The 22445-nt window shown below is 37.8% G+C and overlaps 3 protein-coding genes across 5 annotated transcripts; 1 reads left to right on the forward strand and 2 right to left on the reverse strand.

Moving 5' to 3' along the window:
* Positions 1 to 22: 22 nt before the first annotated feature.
* Positions 23 to 16174, reverse strand: Uggt (UDP-glucose-glycoprotein glucosyltransferase). 2 transcript variants are annotated; one of them, XM_053745561.2, is made up of 28 exons: positions 15516 to 16174; positions 15136 to 15389; positions 14044 to 14223; positions 13601 to 13791; positions 12954 to 13158; positions 12596 to 12809; positions 12245 to 12465; positions 11772 to 11975; positions 11231 to 11407; positions 10732 to 10925; positions 10279 to 10394; positions 9530 to 9678; positions 9037 to 9219; positions 8413 to 8591; positions 8227 to 8315; positions 7597 to 7763; positions 6869 to 7008; positions 6216 to 6425; positions 5773 to 5997; positions 4682 to 4855; positions 3741 to 3927; positions 3444 to 3626; positions 2978 to 3081; positions 2427 to 2593; positions 1913 to 2034; positions 1373 to 1513; positions 862 to 910; positions 23 to 784 (listed from the first exon to the last, which is right to left on the reverse strand). In XM_053745561.2, the coding sequence occupies exons 1-28, from the start codon at positions 15763 to 15765 to the stop codon at positions 753 to 755; spliced, it is 4707 nt and encodes a 1568-aa protein (XP_053601536.1). In that variant the 5' UTR covers positions 15766 to 16174; the 3' UTR covers positions 23 to 752. The 2 variants fall into 2 exon arrangements, with proteins under 2 accessions (XP_053601536.1, XP_053601537.1); XM_053745562.2 differs by having other exon boundaries at positions 3741 to 3918; positions 15516 to 16170.
* Positions 16175 to 16433: 259 nt separating this feature from the next.
* On the forward strand, positions 16434 to 18299 carry Tango11 (Transport and Golgi organization 11). Of its 2 annotated transcripts, none has more exons than XM_053745577.1 (5): positions 16434 to 16591; positions 16911 to 16996; positions 17100 to 17229; positions 17319 to 17589; positions 17721 to 18299. In XM_053745577.1, exons 2-5 carry the CDS (start codon positions 16925 to 16927, stop codon positions 17926 to 17928), a joined length of 681 nt encoding a protein of 226 aa, XP_053601552.1. In that variant the 5' UTR covers positions 16434 to 16591; positions 16911 to 16924; the 3' UTR covers positions 17929 to 18299. The 2 variants fall into 2 exon arrangements, with proteins under 2 accessions (XP_053601552.1, XP_053601553.1); XM_053745578.1 differs by having other exon boundaries at positions 16435 to 16591; positions 16813 to 16996.
* Positions 18300 to 19441: 1142 nt separating this feature from the next.
* LOC128670141 (uncharacterized protein) lies at positions 19442 to 22064 on the reverse strand. The gene is made up of 5 exons (XM_053745573.2): positions 21617 to 22064; positions 21098 to 21303; positions 20648 to 20778; positions 20067 to 20355; positions 19442 to 19824 (listed from the first exon to the last, which is right to left on the reverse strand). Exons 1-5 carry the CDS (start codon positions 21853 to 21855, stop codon positions 19619 to 19621), a joined length of 1071 nt encoding a protein of 356 aa, XP_053601548.1. The 5' UTR covers positions 21856 to 22064; the 3' UTR covers positions 19442 to 19618.
* Between the last annotated feature and the right edge of the window lie 381 nt (positions 22065 to 22445).

Here is a 22445-nt window from a genome sequence, read left to right on the forward strand (position 1 = left end):
AAAATAATAAAACACAAACACATTTAGACTGGTTTAGGAATTGTATTTACAGAAATGTACCAATATTATGACATAGTTGACGAGTGACACTTTATACAAAACATAATTTTGGTCTAAAAACTTTTACATTTATTTTTTAAATCTAGGGTCTATTTACCTTATTACCTAGCAATATGTAATTGTCATATATGTTCGCTTCAATCATAAAGCAATTATTAGGATAAATTTCCATTACTTTATAAAAAATCTATTTAGAAAGGATATTGTTTATAAAAACACTCATTTTTGAGATCCTGGATAATTTATCCTTAAGCTATAATGGAATCGTCCATAAAAGGAAATAATCACAAAAATACATGATTGTAAATAACAGTAACGTGAAATTGTTTTGAATAAATCCGTAAATATGACCCTCTTCTTATATAAAAAAATCACATCATTTTCCTTATGACTTAATAAGTTAAATTGCACTAAGCAGACAATGCTTGAAAATAAGTAATTTCAAAACTAACTGATGAAATTAGTGCTACATTTACTATTCATAGGGAACGAGCATTTTATTTGAACATTTCACAACATACTATGAAGGATGGCACTCTCGCCACATTTCACAAATTAAACATTCATTCACCGTTCTACAACCGTCATTGAGCGCGTACACATACAAACTGGTTGCACATTTTACCTACCACTTAAAAAATAACGTTCAACAAAAATGTATTAAACTAGATGGTAATATTGATTTTGGTTAATCATAACTCCGTGTGTTGATCGTGGTCTTTTTCTGAAAAGAAATAAATTTTTAAATCTCCAATCTGTGTTATAATTTTGTAAGAAGCGGTTATTGTAATGTATACTTACTTATTTGGTTTTCTTGTGAAATATCTTCATGGTGTCCACTTTCGATTTCCTGTGAAAATGTAAAACCAAAGTAAATGTAAAATCAAAACAAATCACATATTATTGTGTTCAAAAAACAAAACACACTCAAATTATGAATGCTGAAAGAAAACAACGTTAGGAAACTTATACTAGTGGAGAATGGCGAAGCCACGTTTAAAGTAACTCATTGCACGTATGTTACAATGTTACATCACACGTACACCAGCTTAGCTTAAGTCAGGTCTCCAGCAAAAGTTTTTGAAAACATTCAACATGAACCTCGTTTCTGAAACATATCTCTTTAGATATTCTCTGACAAAATGATATGACATACCATGCCCTCGCCTCATACGCGCGGGGTTAATTTGTGTACGTGTTTTCCACGGGCACTCAATCAAATATATTATTTGAATTGACATGTTTTTGTTGATTGCGAAGGCAAAACAATTGCTGTGGATCCGGATTTAAAGAAACAAAAGAAGACCATGACCTGTTCAGCGTCGGTGGTGTGATAAAGCCCTCGCCGCACTCTGGCCTGTAATGCCCGGACCTCATCATCATACGTCTTCCATTCGGGAACGATGCGCATTGCCGCAGACAGCTTGGCCTCTTTCGTCATTGGGTTGTTGCACTGGGAACAGAAAACCGATAAGGATTTGCCTGTGTTGCTATCCAGTCAATGGCTCACCTCCTTTAGTGCCAAAACTGTCCTACTTCCTGTACTATGCAGGACCTCTACGAGGCTAACGACAAAAGCGCCGGGATAATGTTCTCACATTATAACGGCAAAATGTTAACTATTAAAAAAAATAAAAGTACTTATTGATTAGGTACACATAGGTACATATCTTAGATTATCTGTGACTTATAAACAAATAAAAAAATATATTATGTGGATGTGACGAATCACTAAATCGACTGTCTCAGTATTCCTTGGTTAGTTAAGTCAATAATTCATGGAAACTGTAGCGACGTGGAAAAGATAGAATAGATGAAACTAAATAAACATTTATAACAAAGAAAAACTTACGAGATCAATAGTCTTGGCGTATTTCTTGGAGTTGTCGTCGCACCACGTCTCGCACCACAGCCACTCCTGCGGCAACGACTTTATCGCCACTTGGTGGATCATGTTGTTCGGCAAGTCTTGATCTGCATACGATTGTCACCAGTTATTGAAATATACAAGAACATCTGGTAAAGTAGATTTTTGCATAATATGTAATGTAATCATTAATTCTAATGACTAACCACTCATTATACCGCTGACACAAATTAGAAACCACCAATCGCTTTCAAGTAAGGGCAACAACAACATTTCCAGAGTGGGTTTACATCACACCTAACTTTTCAAACTGGTTTTGATTTATTTTCTAAGCTGACTACAATTGGGAACATGCGAGGATGAAAGACAGAATTTCATTTCAGTGTACGGTCAACAGCACATCAACTTACCCAAGTTCATTGCAAACTCGTCGGTATTACAGCGCCTTAGAGATTAATGCAAGGTAATACGGTGTGCTGTTGAGTGTACAACAACTGACCTAAGTTAGAGAGACTGTTGGGGTCTTGGCTCAGGGCCTGGTACTGGCCCCGCAGGCGGTCGCCGGCCGCGATGCGCCGGAACCGTTTGAGATCCACCACGTACAGCGCGCTGATGTGGTAGCTGCGACCCTGCAAGTGGTTGCGCCAGTAGCCTTGCTTCCAGAATCTACGCAAGGCAATCGCATTTACTACAGCTATACGCAAACAACGTTTCAGTTTTTGTTATTTGTTGATTGGTAATGATTATCGATACATATAATAAATATGTAATAAGCGTAATAAATGCCAAGCGACCAATGTTTGAATACTAACAGATTTATGTATTTGTTTTTTTACATATGTATGTCTAATTTTAGTAAAAATTTCAAGTTCACTAAATTATTTTTATCATAGTGTGTCAAAAAAGTCTAACGTCTTAGTTACATATTCAATTTTGTGAGGACCTGTAATTTAATTGATAATTGACTAAACTAGGATAAGCTAATTTACGTCGATAAGAAATAAATTACTGTAAAATTATTAATAGTATTTACAAATCTATTTAACTTACCGGAAGCCTTCCATTTCTTTTCTGCTATCACAGAACGGTGTGTAGCCGTACGGAGCTCCGCCCAAGTCCAATTCAACTAGCTCCTTCAAGTCAGCGCGTACAATCTGCATACAATTTTTTTATTCCTCAAAATCTAAACAGGTAACATAGTTGAACTAGAAATAAACATAATGATCTATGATCTCAAACGGGATATCACACTTGTCATTCCAATAGGCATTGGTGTTCAGTCTTCAGTCTCGGAAGCAAATACGAACTTTATCACGTTTATATAAGGTTGATAATCACCTGGTCAGCGTCGACGAATATGATCTTGATGTGCAGCGGGAACACTACGTCCAGGAACAGTTCTACCCTCATATGGTGCGTCGGCGTTTTCTCTGCCATTGGAGCCACCGCAGTAATTGATACAACTTATCCTATTACAAAATAAACCTTACCACGTTGATACAAGGTTGGTAATCACCTGGTCAGCATCGACGAATATGATCTTCTTGACGTGCAGCGGGAACAGCACGTCCAGGAACAGAATCTTGTACCCCCATATGGTGCGCTGGCGGTCTCTCTGTCGTTGGAGCCATCGTGGCCATTGGTACTGCACTAGTTCGTATTCGAAGCCGTACTCCCGCGCCATATATGGAAGTATATCCTGGGAAAATAATTATTTAATTTGTGATAACAAAATATATAACTGAAGTTTGATCACTAAAGTGGGCGAAAGGAACTGATTGATTTGTTTTGAAGAATAGAAATCTATATATACCTTGAGGGATGGACTGAGATAGTTCTTAAGGAACCAGAACTTGACTGGTGATTTGGTGTTCTTGAGCACGGACAGCATCATGATGCGCAGGAACCGCTCGTAGAGGTGACCCGACGCCACAGAGAACACGTTGATGGTCTCGTCCTGGGCGTCCGACTCGTCGCCGCCGCCGAACGAACTGAAATAACTCCAATAATTTACACTTTTCTGTAATCTGCCGTTCCATACATCCATGACACAAATGTAAAATGAGTTAAATGGAAACGTCGTCATTTTGTAAAATGGCTACTAAACTTTTGACCAGATTGCAAAACGACTGAAATAAAGCTGTTTCGTAAAACGCCGGATTCTATACTATATGGCTACAACATCAAGCTCGTTCAAATCTATCTGGAATAGTAACTCTTTTTGAATCGCCAATTTTGACAGATACGCGATTCAGTTTACATTCTCAATGCACATCATGGTACGGAATTGTATACAAAATGAGTGAATGAAATCGAATTGGCGTATGGTTTTGGTGACTACCTATAATGGATCGTTATATCATCTTGATGATACGAATTAGCGATTCAGTTACAAGTTTATCTTCAAAACTTGTATTTTGACAAAAAACTTTAGTTTACGGGTTAGTTTTGATATCCAAGAATCTTCATTATCTACAGCTCCGTGACCCACTGTTAGGCATAGGCCTCCTTCCGTTTACGCCAACCTATTCTGTCCAGGCCAAACTATTCAGTTATTGCCAGATATTTCCTTTACATCGTCCACCCGAAGCTGCCACATAACCTACGGCAATGATCCAAGAATCTGTCCAACTACTATCGCGATACCACAACTGTAAACAAATAGCAGAACGATCGAGGCTCCACTGTGATACAGCTGAAACTATTAGCAGAGTATCATAGCCTTAAACAGCTGGTGCAAAAGTAAACAGTTACCTCGCGATGGAGTTCCAGATGCCAGGTGCGTTGCCGTCGTCGGCGTCGGCCAGCAGCTCCAGCTGCTGCTTGTCCGGCTTCTTCTGCACGCGCAGCTTGATCACGTGGCTGCGGAACGAGCTCATCAGCACCTGGATGTCCTCGCTGCCCGCCGGCGTGTCCGTGTTCTCGTGTCTGCGGCATACAACATCTCATCTAGCGCTATCGACCTCCTCACAAAATATCTAATAGATATGTGGTTAAAACTAACGTGAGAATGGACATTTTAAAACACATTGCTTGGAAAATTCGTATTTTTTCTTACATTAAAAAAACAACTCCCCACTGTCGGGTCTTTGTACATTTTTTGCCAATAGATACTATATTTCTTATGGAAAAGTAAAAGAAAGTTTAGATGTAAACCAAATTTTATTATGGTTACCCAACCGAAGTCGGAACGGGCCGCTAATTATAATGAAATCAATACTAACTTTGCACATCAGAAAGTGAAGAAAACTGATTATAGTAACGAACATGCAGTTGCCAAATATTTATGTTACCAAATATAATGGTCAAGATTGGTAGATAAACATTTGGTTGATAAACAGAAAGTGCTATCATTTATTTTCTTCACTTTTACAGACAGTTTTATTGACAGACTGTAACCTTCCTCTTTCGTTAGAAATTATTTTATTTTCTAGGTCCCTATCTCTATAAAAAGTTCATACATGAGCAAATAATAAACGGTCTTAATAAAAACAAATGCAAAAAATATATTACTCACGAATAGCTGAAATAATAAAAATCTCCATATATTACAAATCATAATCTTGACTATTGATCAGATATAACTTTATTGCATAAAGGAATAAAAACCATTTGATCGTTTATACGAATATTGTAATTTGACACCGAAAATTTCAGGGTCACCCGGTTTTATATAGTGAGAACATAAAAAAGAATATTTCCTATATAGTCTAAAAAATCATTTAGACAAGTTTTTATAGTCCGAGGAACGTTAGTTACGTACATTCATATATTGCAGTACAGTTAGTATTAGATGAACTTTTATAAATAAGAGTGGTTCAACATAGCTCAGGAGATACAAGTACCCGACAATCTCGTAGATGTCGTCGGAGCGGCCAGGCCTGAGCCGCAGGATCCAGGCCCCGGGGTTGGCCTTGAGCTGGAAGTAGCCCAGGTTGGCCATCACGATGGTGTCCATGAGTTCCGGATTCTCCCGGGTACCGAGGATGAGCTGGAGCCCACGAGGGGGCGTGCCCAGCGTCGTGTCCCACGCGTGGCCTTCCAGTAGTAGGTATTCTAACTCGAATTCACTGTAAAGTATACAACGTATAAAAATGACAATGGACATTTTTTAAATAAATATTTCGAAATGAAATTTTCCGGTATATATATATAAAGGTGTGTTATTATTTGTCCTTCTTTCACGTTAAAACAGAGTAATACATTGATGTGTTAAAGGTTCCTACAGTTGTACGGCTGGAGAGTGACACATTTACGACGGGCGAAGTCGCGCGCAACAGTAACTCACCTATGCACGACGGTGTCCACATCGGCCAATCGGATATTGTCGAGGTCGTACACAGACTTGACGCACTCCACCAGCCAGTTGGGCGGCGTGCGCAGCTCCAGCGACAGCAGCGGCGCGTGCGGCAGCCGCGAGAACCGCGCCAGCGCGCCGCCGGCCGACGACCCCGTCGCCGTGAACGACAGCTCCGGCTCCAGGACGTAGCGGTAGAAACTGTTCAATAATAAATTATACTGCCAGGGTGGAAAATGTAATTTTTTTTTGTAAAATATGTACCTATAATGGCAGCATAGAAATTGTCAGATAATATTACACATTAAATATTTTTTCAACGTTGAAGATTCCTGCTGTTCGTTATTTATTTTTGTAATCAAGAGCATAGGGTAGGTGAGAAATTCACGCGAGCGGGCAACAGCTTGTCCTCACATATTATAAAAAGACGTCCCCCTGTTGCGTATAAACTCAACAACTACACCGCACGCATTTTTACACAGTTTTCACCAATACATAGTGCGATTCCTGAGAAAGGTTTAGGTGTATAACTTATTATGGTTTTACCTGGACGAGCTGCTAGGTAGTAATTAAAAGCACTACATACAAATAATACTACTTTGTAAGTATGTATTTTTAGTACGAAATAAATAATTTGAGCTCACCTCTTGAGCGGCATGTCGGAGTTCTTGTCCTGCGGGTTGAGGAACAGCCGCACGCGGCAGTTGACCACCTTCCGCAGCACCAGCAGCAGTGGTGCCAGGCGCTGCGCGGCTACCGACGCCGGCTCTAACACCGCCACGACCTGTGAGTGAGATTTCATATATAGGATAATGGCTACTTCGCAGGTAAATATTAGACATTCTAGGTACCGACTTTTGTAGCGCGCATTGTAATATATAATCTGAATGCCAGTAATAATTTTGTCACGAGGGAGGAATACTCAATGTACATTGACCATGATGTGCGAATATCTCCCACATATTCACACAAATCAAGGTAGAGTTAATTTTTTTTCAAACTTTTTTTAACTTTATTCTATTATATTATACACCTGTAGTGTATACATAAAGTAAAAAAAATATGAGATCAACATTAATATTACTTTTACAATTTCTTTACATTACAATTTCGAATCGCGATGTTTTTGGACGAAGGACCAATTTTATTGAAGAGACTTCTATTTCAGGCCATTTGGTCAGCAAAGGAAGAGAATGAATGAGATAACAATTTCGAACACATTGCTTTCCTTCTCAATCTGAGGAGTATATTCAGTTAGTCTGTTTTTCAAGTTGGCATTATTATTGTAATATATCGTAGACATACTTCGATGTTGCATACTTTTTCATTTATATTTTTACAGTTTAGTCGGCTAACTCGGTGAAGCACTGACCTCGACGGCGGCCTCGTCGTCGCTGGCGGGCGGCAGCGTGACGACGGAGTGGTCGCTGCGCAGCCCCGCGGGCAGCGCGGTGCGCGTGCGCGGCGCGCGCGCGCCCAACACCGCTAGGACTTTCAAACGAGTCTCCACGCCCATTGGCCCAGTTTCTTCTTCTGAATCTGAGGTGTATTCAAAATTGAAGTATTTATTAAGAAATTAAACCATTGCAGGCAATTTTTCATGTCAAATTTATATAGTAACTAGTCATATGGCCCGACTTCGCATGCGGTCGTTTAGGTATGTATAAACTTTTTAAATAACAATGGAAACTGCATCAAAATCTGTTGCGTGATTTAGACGCGGAGGATGACATTGTTTTATACTATATAATGATTCTCAAAAAGCTATATACTACATCATAGCATATTCATAAATAAATTATATGTGATTTATGGTTGTCTAAAACAAAATTCATCAAATAGACGATAAACATGTCTCTCTCGTTCTCTCATCTCGCGTGTTTCTTTTTACACGGGGTTGTGAGCCCGCGAAGACCTGGGTCGACATAAACGATAAAATGGTACTAAAAACATCATCAAGCCACAAACAACTACATGACAATAAAAAAGTGATATTACATACCGTCGTCATCTGGGATCACTTCATTCTTAGAGGATTTCTTCTTGTCTAACACTTCCGATATTTTGTCGCCATAAACCTGATTGCTATACCTGCAACCAACCAATATAATATATACAATTTATAGTACATTTCTAACGTTATAAAGAGAACATGTGAAATCCAAAGACAAGATAATAAAAGGTTCACCTCTCAAGCAGAAGGAAATCGTCAAGCGCGAACGATTCGTTATCCTCGAAGGGGCCAATGACCCTTGCGTTGTGGAACACGGCGCGTTGCGACGCGCGCAACTTGAAGCTGCGGGCGCATAACACTCGCGACGCCTTCAGCACCCACTCGTATTTGTTCAGAGCGGGCACTAATTCAGGCTGTAGATGGGAAGATTAATTTTTAAAACGTATTTTTAACTACTTGTTTTTGCCATCGCAATATCAAATAGAATGGTCAATATTGGTTGATAAACCCAGTGTTACCAGCCAATACGATGACAATGCCCTCATTAATTTTCTTTACTTTCTTGACAGAATGTTACGTTCTTTACATCATGTAAGGCTTTTGACATAATATTCATTCCATGTAAACTTAGCTTTGAAAATGCGTAATATAAGTCGAACATCTCTTTGTGCTACGTGAGTTTGTATACCAATCTGACTCGATATATAGTTTTCAACGACCAGCACTTGTTATGGGCGAAGGAAAACACCATTAAAAAACCTGTCCTACCAATAGGACGCAGTGGGATGACATAAGCTGAAAATGCAATGGTCAAACTTGCATAAGGGGGAAGGAAAACATTGATGGAAATGCACTGACCAGTATCTCGCAGTCCTGCCTCTCGTGGCAGCCCTCGTCCTCGAGCAGCCGAGCGACGTACTTGGTGGCCTGGCGGGGCTCCAGAGTGGTCGCCGCGGCCAGCACCACTTTGTTCAGCGATTGCTCCGCCCCAGTGCCTTCCACGTTCGGAATGAACGCTACGCGAACACCGCCCGATTCACGCTATATAAAAAAATAACAATAAATATTAATAAATAATTTTAAACATTTTAAAGAATAATTGGCTTCGAGTACTTTATGAGATGGGAGGAGAACAGAGTCATAAAAAGGGTACAGGATATGAAATTGAATGAGAAAATTGTAGAAGATATGGATGGATTGCGTTCGGCAAGATTTGGCAAAGAAAAATGTAACAGTCAACATCAGACAGTGATAAGTGGAGACGGCTGACATCTGTACCGAAACGACCCCACGTAAAGTGGGTTAAGGGTAGTAGTCAGATGAAGATTAAGAAGAAAAAAAACTATAATACCATAAAAGTGATGGCATTCCTCAGCAGTTCCCTGGAGCGTTGGTCGTTGAGGTCTCCAGCCACCCAAATGGTCTGCGTCACCTTCTCCGTCTTGCCGGCCTTCGTGAAGTACTTTAGAAGTGGCAACGCAGTCGCCAGGGCATCTCGACCTACGACAATTTTTTTTTTAGTTATGGATTGGTCGGTCATATTCTAGGGCGGACCCTGGGCTCTGACTTTCAACGGCTGAGGAAGGAACCGGAAAACGCTCAGATGAGAGAGATAATATTCTATAGGATGGAAACACTTGCCACATTTTATAACCAAGACCCAGGTCAATCGGGAAAAGATCATCTTCCATCTTTATCTGACTGGGGTTCGAACCCAGGACCTGCGAAGTAGCAGTCCAACATGGTGACCGTTGTGTGTGACTTACAGGTCGTAAAATTATCATCATGCGCCTAGCCTATATGGCTATGCACAATATGTTGTGAGATGTAGAGGTGACCGTTATTTTTTTTTGGTAATGCCTTTTAATTATTTTTGTAGCTCACGCTAAGTTATGTTCTAGAACTCTCTTATTTCAGTCTTATATTTATGCAGTCCACATCAAAATATATTCAAATCATAATTCACCAAAAAAACATACCAAATACAAACTTTATTTTATGTAAGTTTCTGGCAGATAAATCTCGAAACAAAAATATTTGGAAAATATATGCTAGAAATAATTAAGAAAAATAATAGAAAAAAATATATGTATAATTTACCAGTCAAATGCATAAGTTTGTGCACTTTGTCTTCGGAGAACAACTCGCTGGAGGACGGGACTCCAGTCAAGTCCAGGTACTGGGCTGTCTCCGAGCCCAAGATGCGGCGGTTCAATCTGTTACAAACAACTGGTTTAGGACCAGTGCTAAACTAATATGCATCCATCGTTCGTTCAAATACAGATAGTTCTATATTTGATAGATAGCAGTCAGCCACGATTACATAGAATAAACGCGCACCGCCGCATATTACGCATTGGTTCTGCACCGCCTTTTAAAGATAAGAAAGTTATTAATATTATCTACTATACATATCACACATGCTTTATATTTTAAACATTAATTGCTGCTTCAAGAGATAGTCCAGAGCGCCAGCTCTCCCCTGAATGTAGCGCGGTGGCGGGATAGAGCGACACTAGCACCCTCTCTGATAGTTGTGGTGGGTGACGTCACCTGGGCATGACATGCGGCTGCTTCATGAGATAGTCCACAGCGTCGTCGGAGTCCGCCAGCTCTCCTCTGAACACCGCGCGCTGCAGCCGCGCCGTGTGCCGAGACAGGGCCGACACTAGCGCCTCTTCCAACAGCTCTACTGATGATAGAGATGTGGCGCCCTCTTCCCATAGCGGCACGCCGTTGATAAGCACCTACAATAATTACTCTATTAATCGAAATACGTGACAACAAAACAAAAACTAATTCATTGTAAAATGTCGTATTTTCCTATCTGCCTGAATTCACAGGTATCTTTATGTGGACCATTTGGCCCTGATTCACCGATTGCTGACAAGAGTTTCAGGAGTGTTGGATAGGCTAACTGGCAAGTTTACCTAGCAGTAAGTTCATTTGTCAGAATTGCAATATGATATTAAATCAGAAAGTGTAGAAACACCACAGACATTACTTAGGACCCTAAGTCTATATATACTACTATCTAATGTCTTCCACACACCTGTGGATATTTGTTCGTGCCGATTTTGGCCACAAACTCCTCGGCCAGCTGGTTGCCGAAGTTGTACTCCGAATCTTCGGCGACGATCTCATCGATATTGGCGCCCGAGGAAGCGCCCTTCCTCAACTGTGACTTCACTAAGTCAATAGTGAGAGTCTGGTCTTTCAGGTTTAGAAGCTGCGAATAAAATAATAAAAATTTATTATTTGTTAAAACATTTCTTATATTTAAAAAAATTTTGAAAAGAAGCTATCTAAAAATGCTGTAAATTACACATACTTACATATACACATAGCCTGACTAGTCTGTAAAAATTAGAAAATAAATAAGGGCGCTGCGTCCCCTTGGCTGGCAACACTGGGTGTTTATCAACCAATCTTAACCTTTCTATTTGGTATTGCAATAGTAAAAAAATGAAATTCCGATTTCTAATCTTCATAGACAGACTTTATATTTTCTATTTCAGATTCTAACTCTAATTCAAATTTAGACAGACCATATACACAGAAAAAACGATTACGAAAGAAGTAGTTCTTCTCACCTGACTTATAAAATAAAAGGCCTCTCGATTGGAGTTCTTGTCTTGAGCGACGTAGTTGAAAGCGGATCGCACGGCAGCGTTGAGGGCGGAAGCCCCGGGCGCCAGCACGAGGCCGACGCGCACGGGCGTCGCGTGACGGAGGAGCGTCTCGCCCAGCTTCAGGGGAGGACCTGACGCGAACGATGTGGGGTCCACCACTATTACCTGAGCAAAAATCGACCATCTATTTATGTGACCAAATTTTGAATTTTTCTTATCTCGATCTCTCATGCGATGGTTCACGCTTACTTATTCCAATTCAGTATTAGCATACTCTCAGATTACTAATATTTTAAATAATGTGATAGATTCTTAGTTTCTCGAATTCAAGCCATTTCCTGGTTTCATCCTGAGCCATAGAACAACTTTTGTGTTTTCTCCTTCCGCCAAGATCTGCCAGAAACAGCATATAGTTATATTCAACGATAACTTACGTAATTATAAATATTCCTCCTCAGATTCCTAAGCATGCCTGGATACGTAGGCCGTAGAAGGTCCATATAGGAGGAGGGCCAGCGTCGATAGCGCTCGTCAGCTTCAAGGTCGTTCAACCACGTGATTGCGGAGTCCCGGATGTCCAGACCATACTCCTCCCAGGTGTAGGACTCGCCCAAATCCAGGGACATTAGCGTGTTGATCAGTTTCTTGGAGAGACCTGATTGATGAATTAAATATTAATTTTACAATAAGTAAATAAAATTTTCATTTCGATATACTCCCTAAAGAAGTGAGATTTCTCAGGATTGATTCACAGTATTCTAGTGTGTCTGGGCTCCAGAATATACCTAGAGAATGCAGAGTGTTCATCGGTCCGATGTCCTCTCGCAGGGCTGCCAGCAGCGCCATGACGTCGACTTCCTCCGCATCGTACTGGGCGCCCGACACCAGCAACAGAGGCTCGGCGGGGCGGAGCCCTAACGACGACGCCCATACGTCCTGGTTGTATAGGACCTCCTCGCGGAACGACCGCGGCACGTTGATGTGGATCAGCGATTTTGTCTATAAGTTAAATGTATTGAAATTAATAACTAAATCATTATTTATATAAATCTATTTATTGAGATACCACAAACTAAATGATATGGATATTTCAATAGGCACTGGGGAAAATCCTCCCCATTCTCATTTCACGGTACGTATTACCTGCATTGGAAAATTTTGTGCGATGGAAGTGAGCACTTTCAGGGCTTCGTCGCCACCAGAGTCGTGAGCGTCAGCGACGGCGACCGCGGCCTGCATGCTGAGCGCCTGCATCTGCCACACCTTGAGCGGCGCCAGCTCCTCGCTCGACTCCGACAGGTGGCGCCGGAACCGCTCCAACGGAGTGCGTAGAGCAGGGAACAGGTTCCTAGTCGAAGTTTGATTAGTTTTCTTTTTATTTAATACTAGCTGTCTGTATGCAGCGCCGCCGGTGGTTTCCTATTTTTTACCTTGGGTCAATAAATATATTTATTCCAAATTTCATGTTAATCAGCCTTGCAAGCTGTGAAAGAGAGACAAACAGCCAGATTTTCGTATATAGATATGCAATATTAATATATTGGTATGATGAGTACAAAATAATCAGTGGGAATCGATGTCAACGAAATAGACAAGACATATCCAGAATTGTGTGTCCCAGACAATTTACGATAATAATTAAATAATTAATACTTAACACCATTCTTACATATATCAGCCAAGATCGACATACAATTTACAAATGATGGTGGTATTTTCTGATATGATATGTAGAGGTGACATAACTGAAATTGAAATATAAATAGTTAGCATCCTTGATATTTACTTACTTGAGTCTAGCAAAATTAAAGCCATCAATTTGGTTCTGTGGATCATTTTCGTCCTCTTCCTCTGAAGGTGATGGGGCATCACCACCATCTGATTCTTTTGGAGTGGAGTCATCTTGACTCTTATACTCAGTGCTCTTTAGCTGTAGTTCGACTCCATAACCAGACAATCTAAGTTTGGGTTTGGACCTTTGCTAAAAAGTATAACAAAAACAAATACACACACATACAGTAATTTTAATATATCACTGCTAAATCTAAAAACCTAAAGGTATATGAGATGAAGAAGAGCTGATGATAATTCCATAAAAAAGACTGGTGCAACATATTTCTTGAAACTGGTGTTTTTAAATTAGAATGTCTGAGGATAATCTTACAATCCCTTATTGAAATAAAACATCATCAAATTCTTATTTCGTTTTAAAATAATCGAAAAAATAACTAACCTTGACATTCCATCGCACAACATAGTTTATAGCTCCTCTATCTGCATATGATGCCAATATTTTATGTTTTGTGGCAAATTCATTCATTCCAAGCTCTCCATATAATATGGCAGTGAGACTTCTGTTATCACTACTAGGATATGAATGGTCTAAAAGATATGTCTCTTGCTTATTTTCTTCCTGAAAACATACCAAATATATGTCACTTTGTTAATTATATCAGTGGGAAAATTTTATACACAAGATGATAAATAAAATCATTTTTATTTATCATCTAGTGTAATATCACATTTGAGAACTTACTATTTTTTTAGTTAATGGAATAGATAATATATATACTACTAACAGCGCCCCGGGGCTTCACCCCCATGGTAATTTCGGAATAAAAAGTACCCTATGTGTTATTCCAGATTATACCTGTTTAACAAATTTCGTAACAATTGGTCCAGTGAACTTTGTGAAAGAGTAACAAACATACATACATACACACACACATTCTCACAAACTTTAGCATTTATAATATTAGTTGGGATAGTAGGATTGATTGAAGGAAAATGTCAATCATACTTTGGGCCCACCTCAATCTGTGTGATATGTCACTGTATATTTATTCTTATATTGATTGAATGAAAAATATACATGTCTATCTTTTGTTTAAACTAAGCCATCAAGGTTGATTTCCAACAGACAATGCAAAGCATATGAAACTACACATTTCCTGCTATCGTAATCATGAGAACTACATTACATTACACTAATAATTTCATAGTGATATTATAAGTATGAAATTTGATTTACAATATAGGCCTTTTCTTCCTGTTTATGAACTATGCTCTATTTTTTATCATCTACATTCATGGACTATTTATTTCAAAGTAATAAATATTTTGTAGAAAATGTAAATACTCACTTATATTGGATTTAGAATAAAACAGCTAAAATTTAAGAAACCATTTTTATCAATTAGGTATTATCAAAACACCTTGCAGGTACATGAAGAAACTTAGAACTGGACCAAATAAAGATACTAGTAGGGAAACAATGGGAAACTTGTATAGTTAATGTAATTATAATAAACAAAATTATACTTACTGGTTCATATTGGTCATATGTTTTGAGGATATCTCTCAATACATTATTATCACAGACTTTTCTTTTAGCAATAGAAACAAATACATCACAGGAAACATCCTTGGCACCATCTCTGGTAGCAATCTGATCAAACATGTGCACGGCCGGTGAAGTCATATGCATGGACAGTGCCAGCTTAGCCATCCGCAACTGAGGAGGAGCCAGAAGCGTGCTGGCCACTCCGACGATCGCATCATAAACTTGTTTATCGTTTTCTAAAAACCAATTGTTATATTATATTGTAATTAAACCACATAAATTATTTGAAAATGTAGTTAATTAATTGGAGTAAATTTGTACTATTTAAGTAATTAATGTTTTTGAAATATAGAATAACTTACCCAAACTCTCCAAACTTGTTTTTAGTGAGTTTATCCCATCGACAAATGACCAAAATAAATCTGAATTCTCTTCAGCAAGGTATTCTGCTAGCTCCAACACAATGGGAGTTGCTTCCCATTTAGCACTAACAAAACTAGTTACAGATTTTGATTTCTTGTCATCCCTTTTAGTTGGATTAATATTTGTTGCCGACGCAAGACAGGCAAAAGCCAAAAATAAGAAAACAATTCTATAGCCGGTGATAGGCATGGTAAAACACAAAATATAATTACAGAACAGATATTTCACTAATGCACAGCACAGCACATTTTAAAGTTATTGGTAGAAATTCCTCAACACGCTATTATAATAACAGAATTTATTGTAATTTTCATTGAAAATATCTCAGATTCTCGGAGACAAATTACCAATGACAGTTGAACACGGCGCCTTGCTGGATGGCACGGATGACAGAAGATGTTGAAACATGCATGATGACATTGTTGAAATTGAAAAATTACAAATTACATACATCTACTTGGTTGGAGTAGTAATCACTAGCTATCGACGATATTTTATAAACGTTTGGCAAAACCATATAAACGGCAAAACGTTTACCACCAACTGTCAAAACTCGTGCTCCATCAGCGTGTCTCGCTTTTTCAGTCAATATCAACAATCTAGTAGTAGTAGTGTAGATAGTGATCCTTTTCTATGATCTAAGGTCTGTCTAAGTTCATAGAATCTCCGTTACGAGATTTAGGAGCAATAGTGCTGTTCTGTGCATAGAATATCTAAAATATGTTTTTTGGAGGGTTGCCATAAACGTGGAATTAGTAGGCAGGTACTCAGAGTACCTCTACTAATTCATGGCCTTAACTGCTAATTTGTCATTGTCATTGTCAAAAAATAATCACAACTTTTGATGTCAAATCGTCGTAATCCGTCGTGTATACTCTAAGGTCGTAGGTACTATCGTAACGTAACTATTGTCCGTCAGATCAATCCATTTAGTGCTGATATATTAAGTCTAATTTATCGCATTACCTTACAAATGGAACAATAGTCTTTGGAATTAAATTAAAACATTGGACTAGTGAGTAATAATATGGAAAATACGACATTCAGTATAAAAACTCATTGAGTTTTTATACTGAATGACCACCAATCTTCAATCAATTCAATGCATTGAACTCAGAGTACATATTCTTTGTTGAAATTACTTCCATACCAGACCCATGGACGAATAAAAAAAGATCTTTTTTTATACGTCCATGACCATACCTATATAATACTATTGTTTTCTGTTATTTTTAGAATGATCATGTAAATTATAGTCTCAAATTGCAATAGGATGAAACCGATTTTGTGAGTTGAATATTCCAGTGACTGAATAAATACATTTTCCTGTCTAGGTCTTAAAGTCATAATGCAGTATTCTTCAGACGAAGCTTATGCGCGGCTTATCAGCCACAATATGACTGTGCCCCAAAGAATTAAGGTATTATCAATAGAACATTGTTTGCTGTGTTTATTTATTGCTTTAAAAACCAAAACCTCACATTGTCTATATTCATTATTAATTAATGTATTGTTGTTTATAGGCTACAGGTGACATTGTAGATGAAGACAGTGCACCAAATGGATTTGTGACTGGATGGGACTATTCTAAAGAGAAATTTGACATGAAAGTACCAGAGAGGATACTTGTTGTTGGACAAGACCAGCATGTTGGTAAGACTAAATAATTTTGTTGTTAGAACAGAAATTAATGTTATTGTTGTTATAATTAATTATAATGTAAATAATTTTTTTCATTATAGGCACCAAAGCTCCACCACGTGAAATCCAATTGGATAATGCTGTTCTGCCAACAGACCCTGGAATGATTCGTGTGAGCACACCTCCTCGAGTTATAACTCTGGATCAGCACTATTTTCCTTCAGCTGATGATTTTCCACAAGGAATACCAAATTCACCACCAAGGAGTAGTACAAGAACATTCAGATCACAAGGTGATGGAGCTCGGTCCACTTCACCAAGACCTGACAACTTCAATGAGTCTACCATGACAGAGTCCCGACTTGTGCTAAGGTGATAATTCATTTCAGTGTAGAAGTATGCTAACAAAAATTTTGAATTAACATCTAATTGGCCATGCATGAAGTTTCATTGACTTATTTTACATAATTTGTAATAACTTTTACTATGATTTTATCTTGCAGAGATCCTACACCACCTATGGGTAATGGTGAAGGATTGTCTACAGCTGAAGAAATGATGCATCTGCGGCGACAGATCGTCAAACTAAATCGGCGTGTGATGTCAATAGAAGCTGAACAGTTGCAGCGCCAACAAAAAGAGAAAATTGCTTATGCTATTGGTATAGCTTATTTGTTGTTTAAAGTAATGGCCTGGCTCAATAGATCCTAATTCACATAAGAGACAATCATTAAATGTAAGATGAAGTCATATGCATTTACTGCATAAAGTTGATTAAGTCCATTTATAAATGGCAAATTAGAAATGTTTGTCCTGCAGTAACAGTAGCAAGGTTCAAGTATAATGAGTTAAAATTCCTTAGCTTAATTTTAGGTAACTTTTTTTACACACTTGTATATTACTGTAATTTCTTGTACAAAATATACTTACCTATTTGCATACAAGTTATCATATTATGTTACATGTACACTGTGTTTCATCTACTTTTAATGAATTGTTGATTGTTGAAGTAACATGTACCTTTAGTATAGATGTAAAGCAATGGGTCATTTTATTTAAATAAACGATTTAACTACAGGAAATTGAAATATTTTATATATGTGTATACTCCTATTTCATACTGTATTTTCTTTATCAAAGTCAGCATACGGGAACGCAATGTTTAAGGGATTGTAAAGTATTGGGTATGTGCGAATCTTGCGCCGCAAGTTTCATTCTGGGTCGGCAACGTGGGTACCCTGGTGTAGCAAAAATCTATAGATTGCGATGACTACATTGCCTTGGACCTGGGAGGGCTACCTGCCGGTTTGGTAGAGAATATATTTCTGGCTTTGATAAACTATATTATCTTATTTGTTGGCAAATAAGGACATATTTACATACATGCAGCCGGAGTTTATTGAGACAACACTTGATGGATGATAAGTTTCTATTGTATTTAATATGTATCTTATACATATATTATTGTCGCCCGCGGCCCCGTACGCTGCTAATAAAGTATGTCACTCCCTCTGCAACTATATCTTCATTTTTTCAACAATTCAACTCCAAGCATCAAAAAATCGAGGTTTTCCTCGAAGTGCACCAGTCGAAGCGCACCAAAATTGTTCTTCGAACCGCACCGAAAAAGTGCGCTTCGAAGAATACTAAAAATATTAAGTATAGGGAAGCACCTCACTTCCGAGTTCTATCAGCTGTCAAGCACCTTTCTATCCCTTAGTCGTTACATCTGCGTGAGGACATAGAGTGGTCTTATATTCTCTCATCTGAGTTTCCCCTATTGCTCCCTTAACCGTTGAGCGTCGGAGCTCAGGTCAGCTTACCTGCTTTTTCGTCTCCACTTAGTAAGGTCGTCGGCATCTCCAGATCTGATATACTATTAACACGCATATCATCATTGACGACATCAAGCCAGCATTTCTTGGATTTGCCTCTTCTGCCTGGGCCAGGCGGGAGAGCCATAGTCAAACATTTGTTCCCTACGTAAATGCTGGTCTGCTATGTCATGGACAAGAAGATTGGTTTGACTGGTCTTATACTTGGGCAGAAACCACTCGACACTTAGGATAAAATTACCCTTTGTACTAGGAAACTTCCTTTACAACATTTCCAATAAGAGAGTGGTCAGTGTGGCCATTAACTGATTGAATACAGTGTAGTCATTCTTGCTCAACAAGAAAAAGATGATAAGCTAGGATGGGGAAGTTATATAAAACAAAATTCATAATCAGGGTAACACTCAATATATTCCGATAAGTCATTATACACAATGAGCATTCAAAAATTTGAATGTGCAGAGGGAAAAAGGTAGGCAGTTACATTTTCTGAGTAATGTTGACTTACTCTACATGAATACTGAGAAAGTCCGAGTCGATGAAATAATTAACATTCTTGGAGACTGTTACGTTTGTGTAGGTTTATCTTCATATAAAAAAATTACAGAAAACAGGGGACCACCAAGACGCTGTGCCAACCAAGCATTTTTTACTACAGCCAATTTAAGAGAATCTACAGCCAATCGCGCGTTCAAATTTGTATGTAAAGCTCTACCCATTCCTTCTAATATTATTAAGTCGACTCCGCGTACTTTCATTTCCGTACAAAGACCTGCAAGTAAATAATATTTATTACTGTACTATATGTTGCTTTCTTTAAAAATATATTCTCAGATTATATTGTTCTGTAGCTTACAGTTATAAAAATAAATAAATAAATAAATGCATTATTCAACAAATATGATTTATAAATTTACAAAGGCATATGATTCCACACTGGACTGGGCCTGAATCCTTATTACAAAATTATATTTAATAAACAATACGTTTTTTAATTTTTTATTTATTACTCACCTACACTGATTGTCCTAAGATCTAGACATGGACCTCTTTGCCCACTAGATCTGACGACTAAATCTCCTGTAGCCATGGCAGCTGCCATTACTGGGCAAATCAAAGCTGTTCTTTGCAATATTTCTTCTAATTCTGAACAGGTCACATCATTGAGTGCTGGCCACTCATTAGCACACAAAATTACAGATGTGCCTCTGAGTAGTAACGCTCTCACAAAAGGTAATACTCCCAATATGATATCCACACCACTGTTGTCCACAAAAACAGCAGCACAATGATGAACTTTTTTCTGAAAAATATAGTAAAATATGTTACCTCATGAATATACATTATAGATTTTGACTTATATTACAATATACAGTTGTGTCTAAGAATAGATGGCATAGAAATCAAAGAAGCATCCCTATAATGTCTGTCTCTATGAACGTGACAAACTCAAAAGCTACTGGACACAAGTTGTATAGATTTTTACTAATAGACAATGTGATTCCTGAGGAAGGTTTAGGTGTATAGTTCATCATGGTTTTACCCAAGTGAAGCAGGGACACGCCAGTGGTTATTTATAAAGTGATATGCTTTACCTCTAATTTGTCCATCCATTTGTCGAGGCCATCAAACAGCCATGGCCTTTTCTGGATTTTCTCTAGAGCATCATACAGCCCACAATCTATAATTTCTGTTACAGCCTGTGCACCCCAGTCGAACATGTTACCTGTAGCATATTGTTATGTTTAAAACATTGGAAAAAGATACAAAGTGAAACAATAATTACGAGTCAAATATAATATTTTGAAATAAATTTACCACAGTTATACTTCACAATAGTATTTTTACATTTAAGAATACAATGATGAATAATTGCTTTTCTTTAGGAATTATAGTAATATAAATAAATAAAAATAAATATATTAAAGAATTAAATAAAATGGTTTTAAAAAGAAACAGTAAACAAAAGTTAACTTTCATCTGGCTAGTTTCTGCTTTGTTAATACAAAGTGGAACTATGAAGTATCATATAAACTAGTTCATACCAGCCAACAGTCCTCTGCCAAGTTCTATCCATCTTTGCCGGTCATCAAGAATTGCATCAAGTTCTGCCAATCTTGCACTAAGTGATGCTAGCGCATTCTCATTTTCATATTTCTTCTGTTGTTTCCATAGATCGAAAAAACCCTGGGAGCGAAGGCATGTTTCATTGACATCAAGAAGTAGTCTTATAGTCAGCGGTCCATGAGCACTAAAATGTTTTCATAAAATTACATAGCATTGAAATTGTTTCTCAAAAATAATTTATTGACAAATAATTTTAAATAATCTAAACTTTTTTTTGGTCGCTAACCCTACGCTATATAGCATTCCCAGAAGCTGTGACATGCTAGTTGTGTCACAAAAGCTCATGACATGATGCTTTGAAATATTCCTTTGAAAACAATATAAAATGAGTTGAACAATTTTAATGACATATAACAAGTATTGAAATGAACATTTTTAATAAGTGTATGACAAACAAAGTACACCCACATGATCGTATATCATAAATTTGCACTTACAGCGGGTTTATTCTGAGTTCCTTCAAAGCTTCTACATAGCATGTCTTGAACTTAAGGGCTCTTATCTCTACAGTTGGATCATCATTATTTGTAAGAGCGAAGTTAACATATTTCTCCACAAGATGTTCACAAGTATTCAGCCAGTATTCTCGAGCTTCTTCATCCACAAGCAAGTCTAAAGTATCAGGGTTATATTTATCAGGCTCGTACAATATGTGAGAAAGACCGAAATGATCCATGGTGGCTGTAGTTCTAACTAGACTCGATAAAATGAAAAATCAAGTCTGCTTTCAACTGTGATTGCTATTGTCTTTTGCCATTGTTATATTTTATCATTATGCAAATTTCCTTAACTTTTATCTTATCAAAATAGTTTCTATTTAGAGACAGACAAGATTCAGTATATCACAATAAACACAAGCAACAAAGCGAAAATTTGTACCTACACTGTCAACATTTGACAATTTCAAAATTGACAGTGACAGCTTGAATTACAATCTATTACAACTCAAAATAAGGCAAAGAAAGTATCTTTAAAAAGTGTAATGACCATAAAAACATCCCTGCTGTGCTCTACCCATGCCATGCCATGCCATGATCAAAGCCGGGCCTTCTAAATCTATAATCAAATTAATTTTACGTATTACTTAGGTACTTCATTGAATTTAAATCGGATGTTTATTTTATTACAGACCTACGTCTACAAAGCCTGTGGCTTCCGCCATAGTAACAAGCTGAACAGGTTGCCTGAAATCGAATATATGAATAATGTACGAAGTAATTAATAGTTAGATTTAAGTGATTAATAGTATAACTATGTAAAATGTAT

This window comes from Plodia interpunctella, chromosome 5 (genome assembly GCF_027563975.2).
Source record: "Plodia interpunctella isolate USDA-ARS_2022_Savannah chromosome 5, ilPloInte3.2, whole genome shotgun sequence".
NCBI lineage: Eukaryota > Metazoa > Arthropoda > Insecta > Lepidoptera > Pyralidae > Plodia > Plodia interpunctella.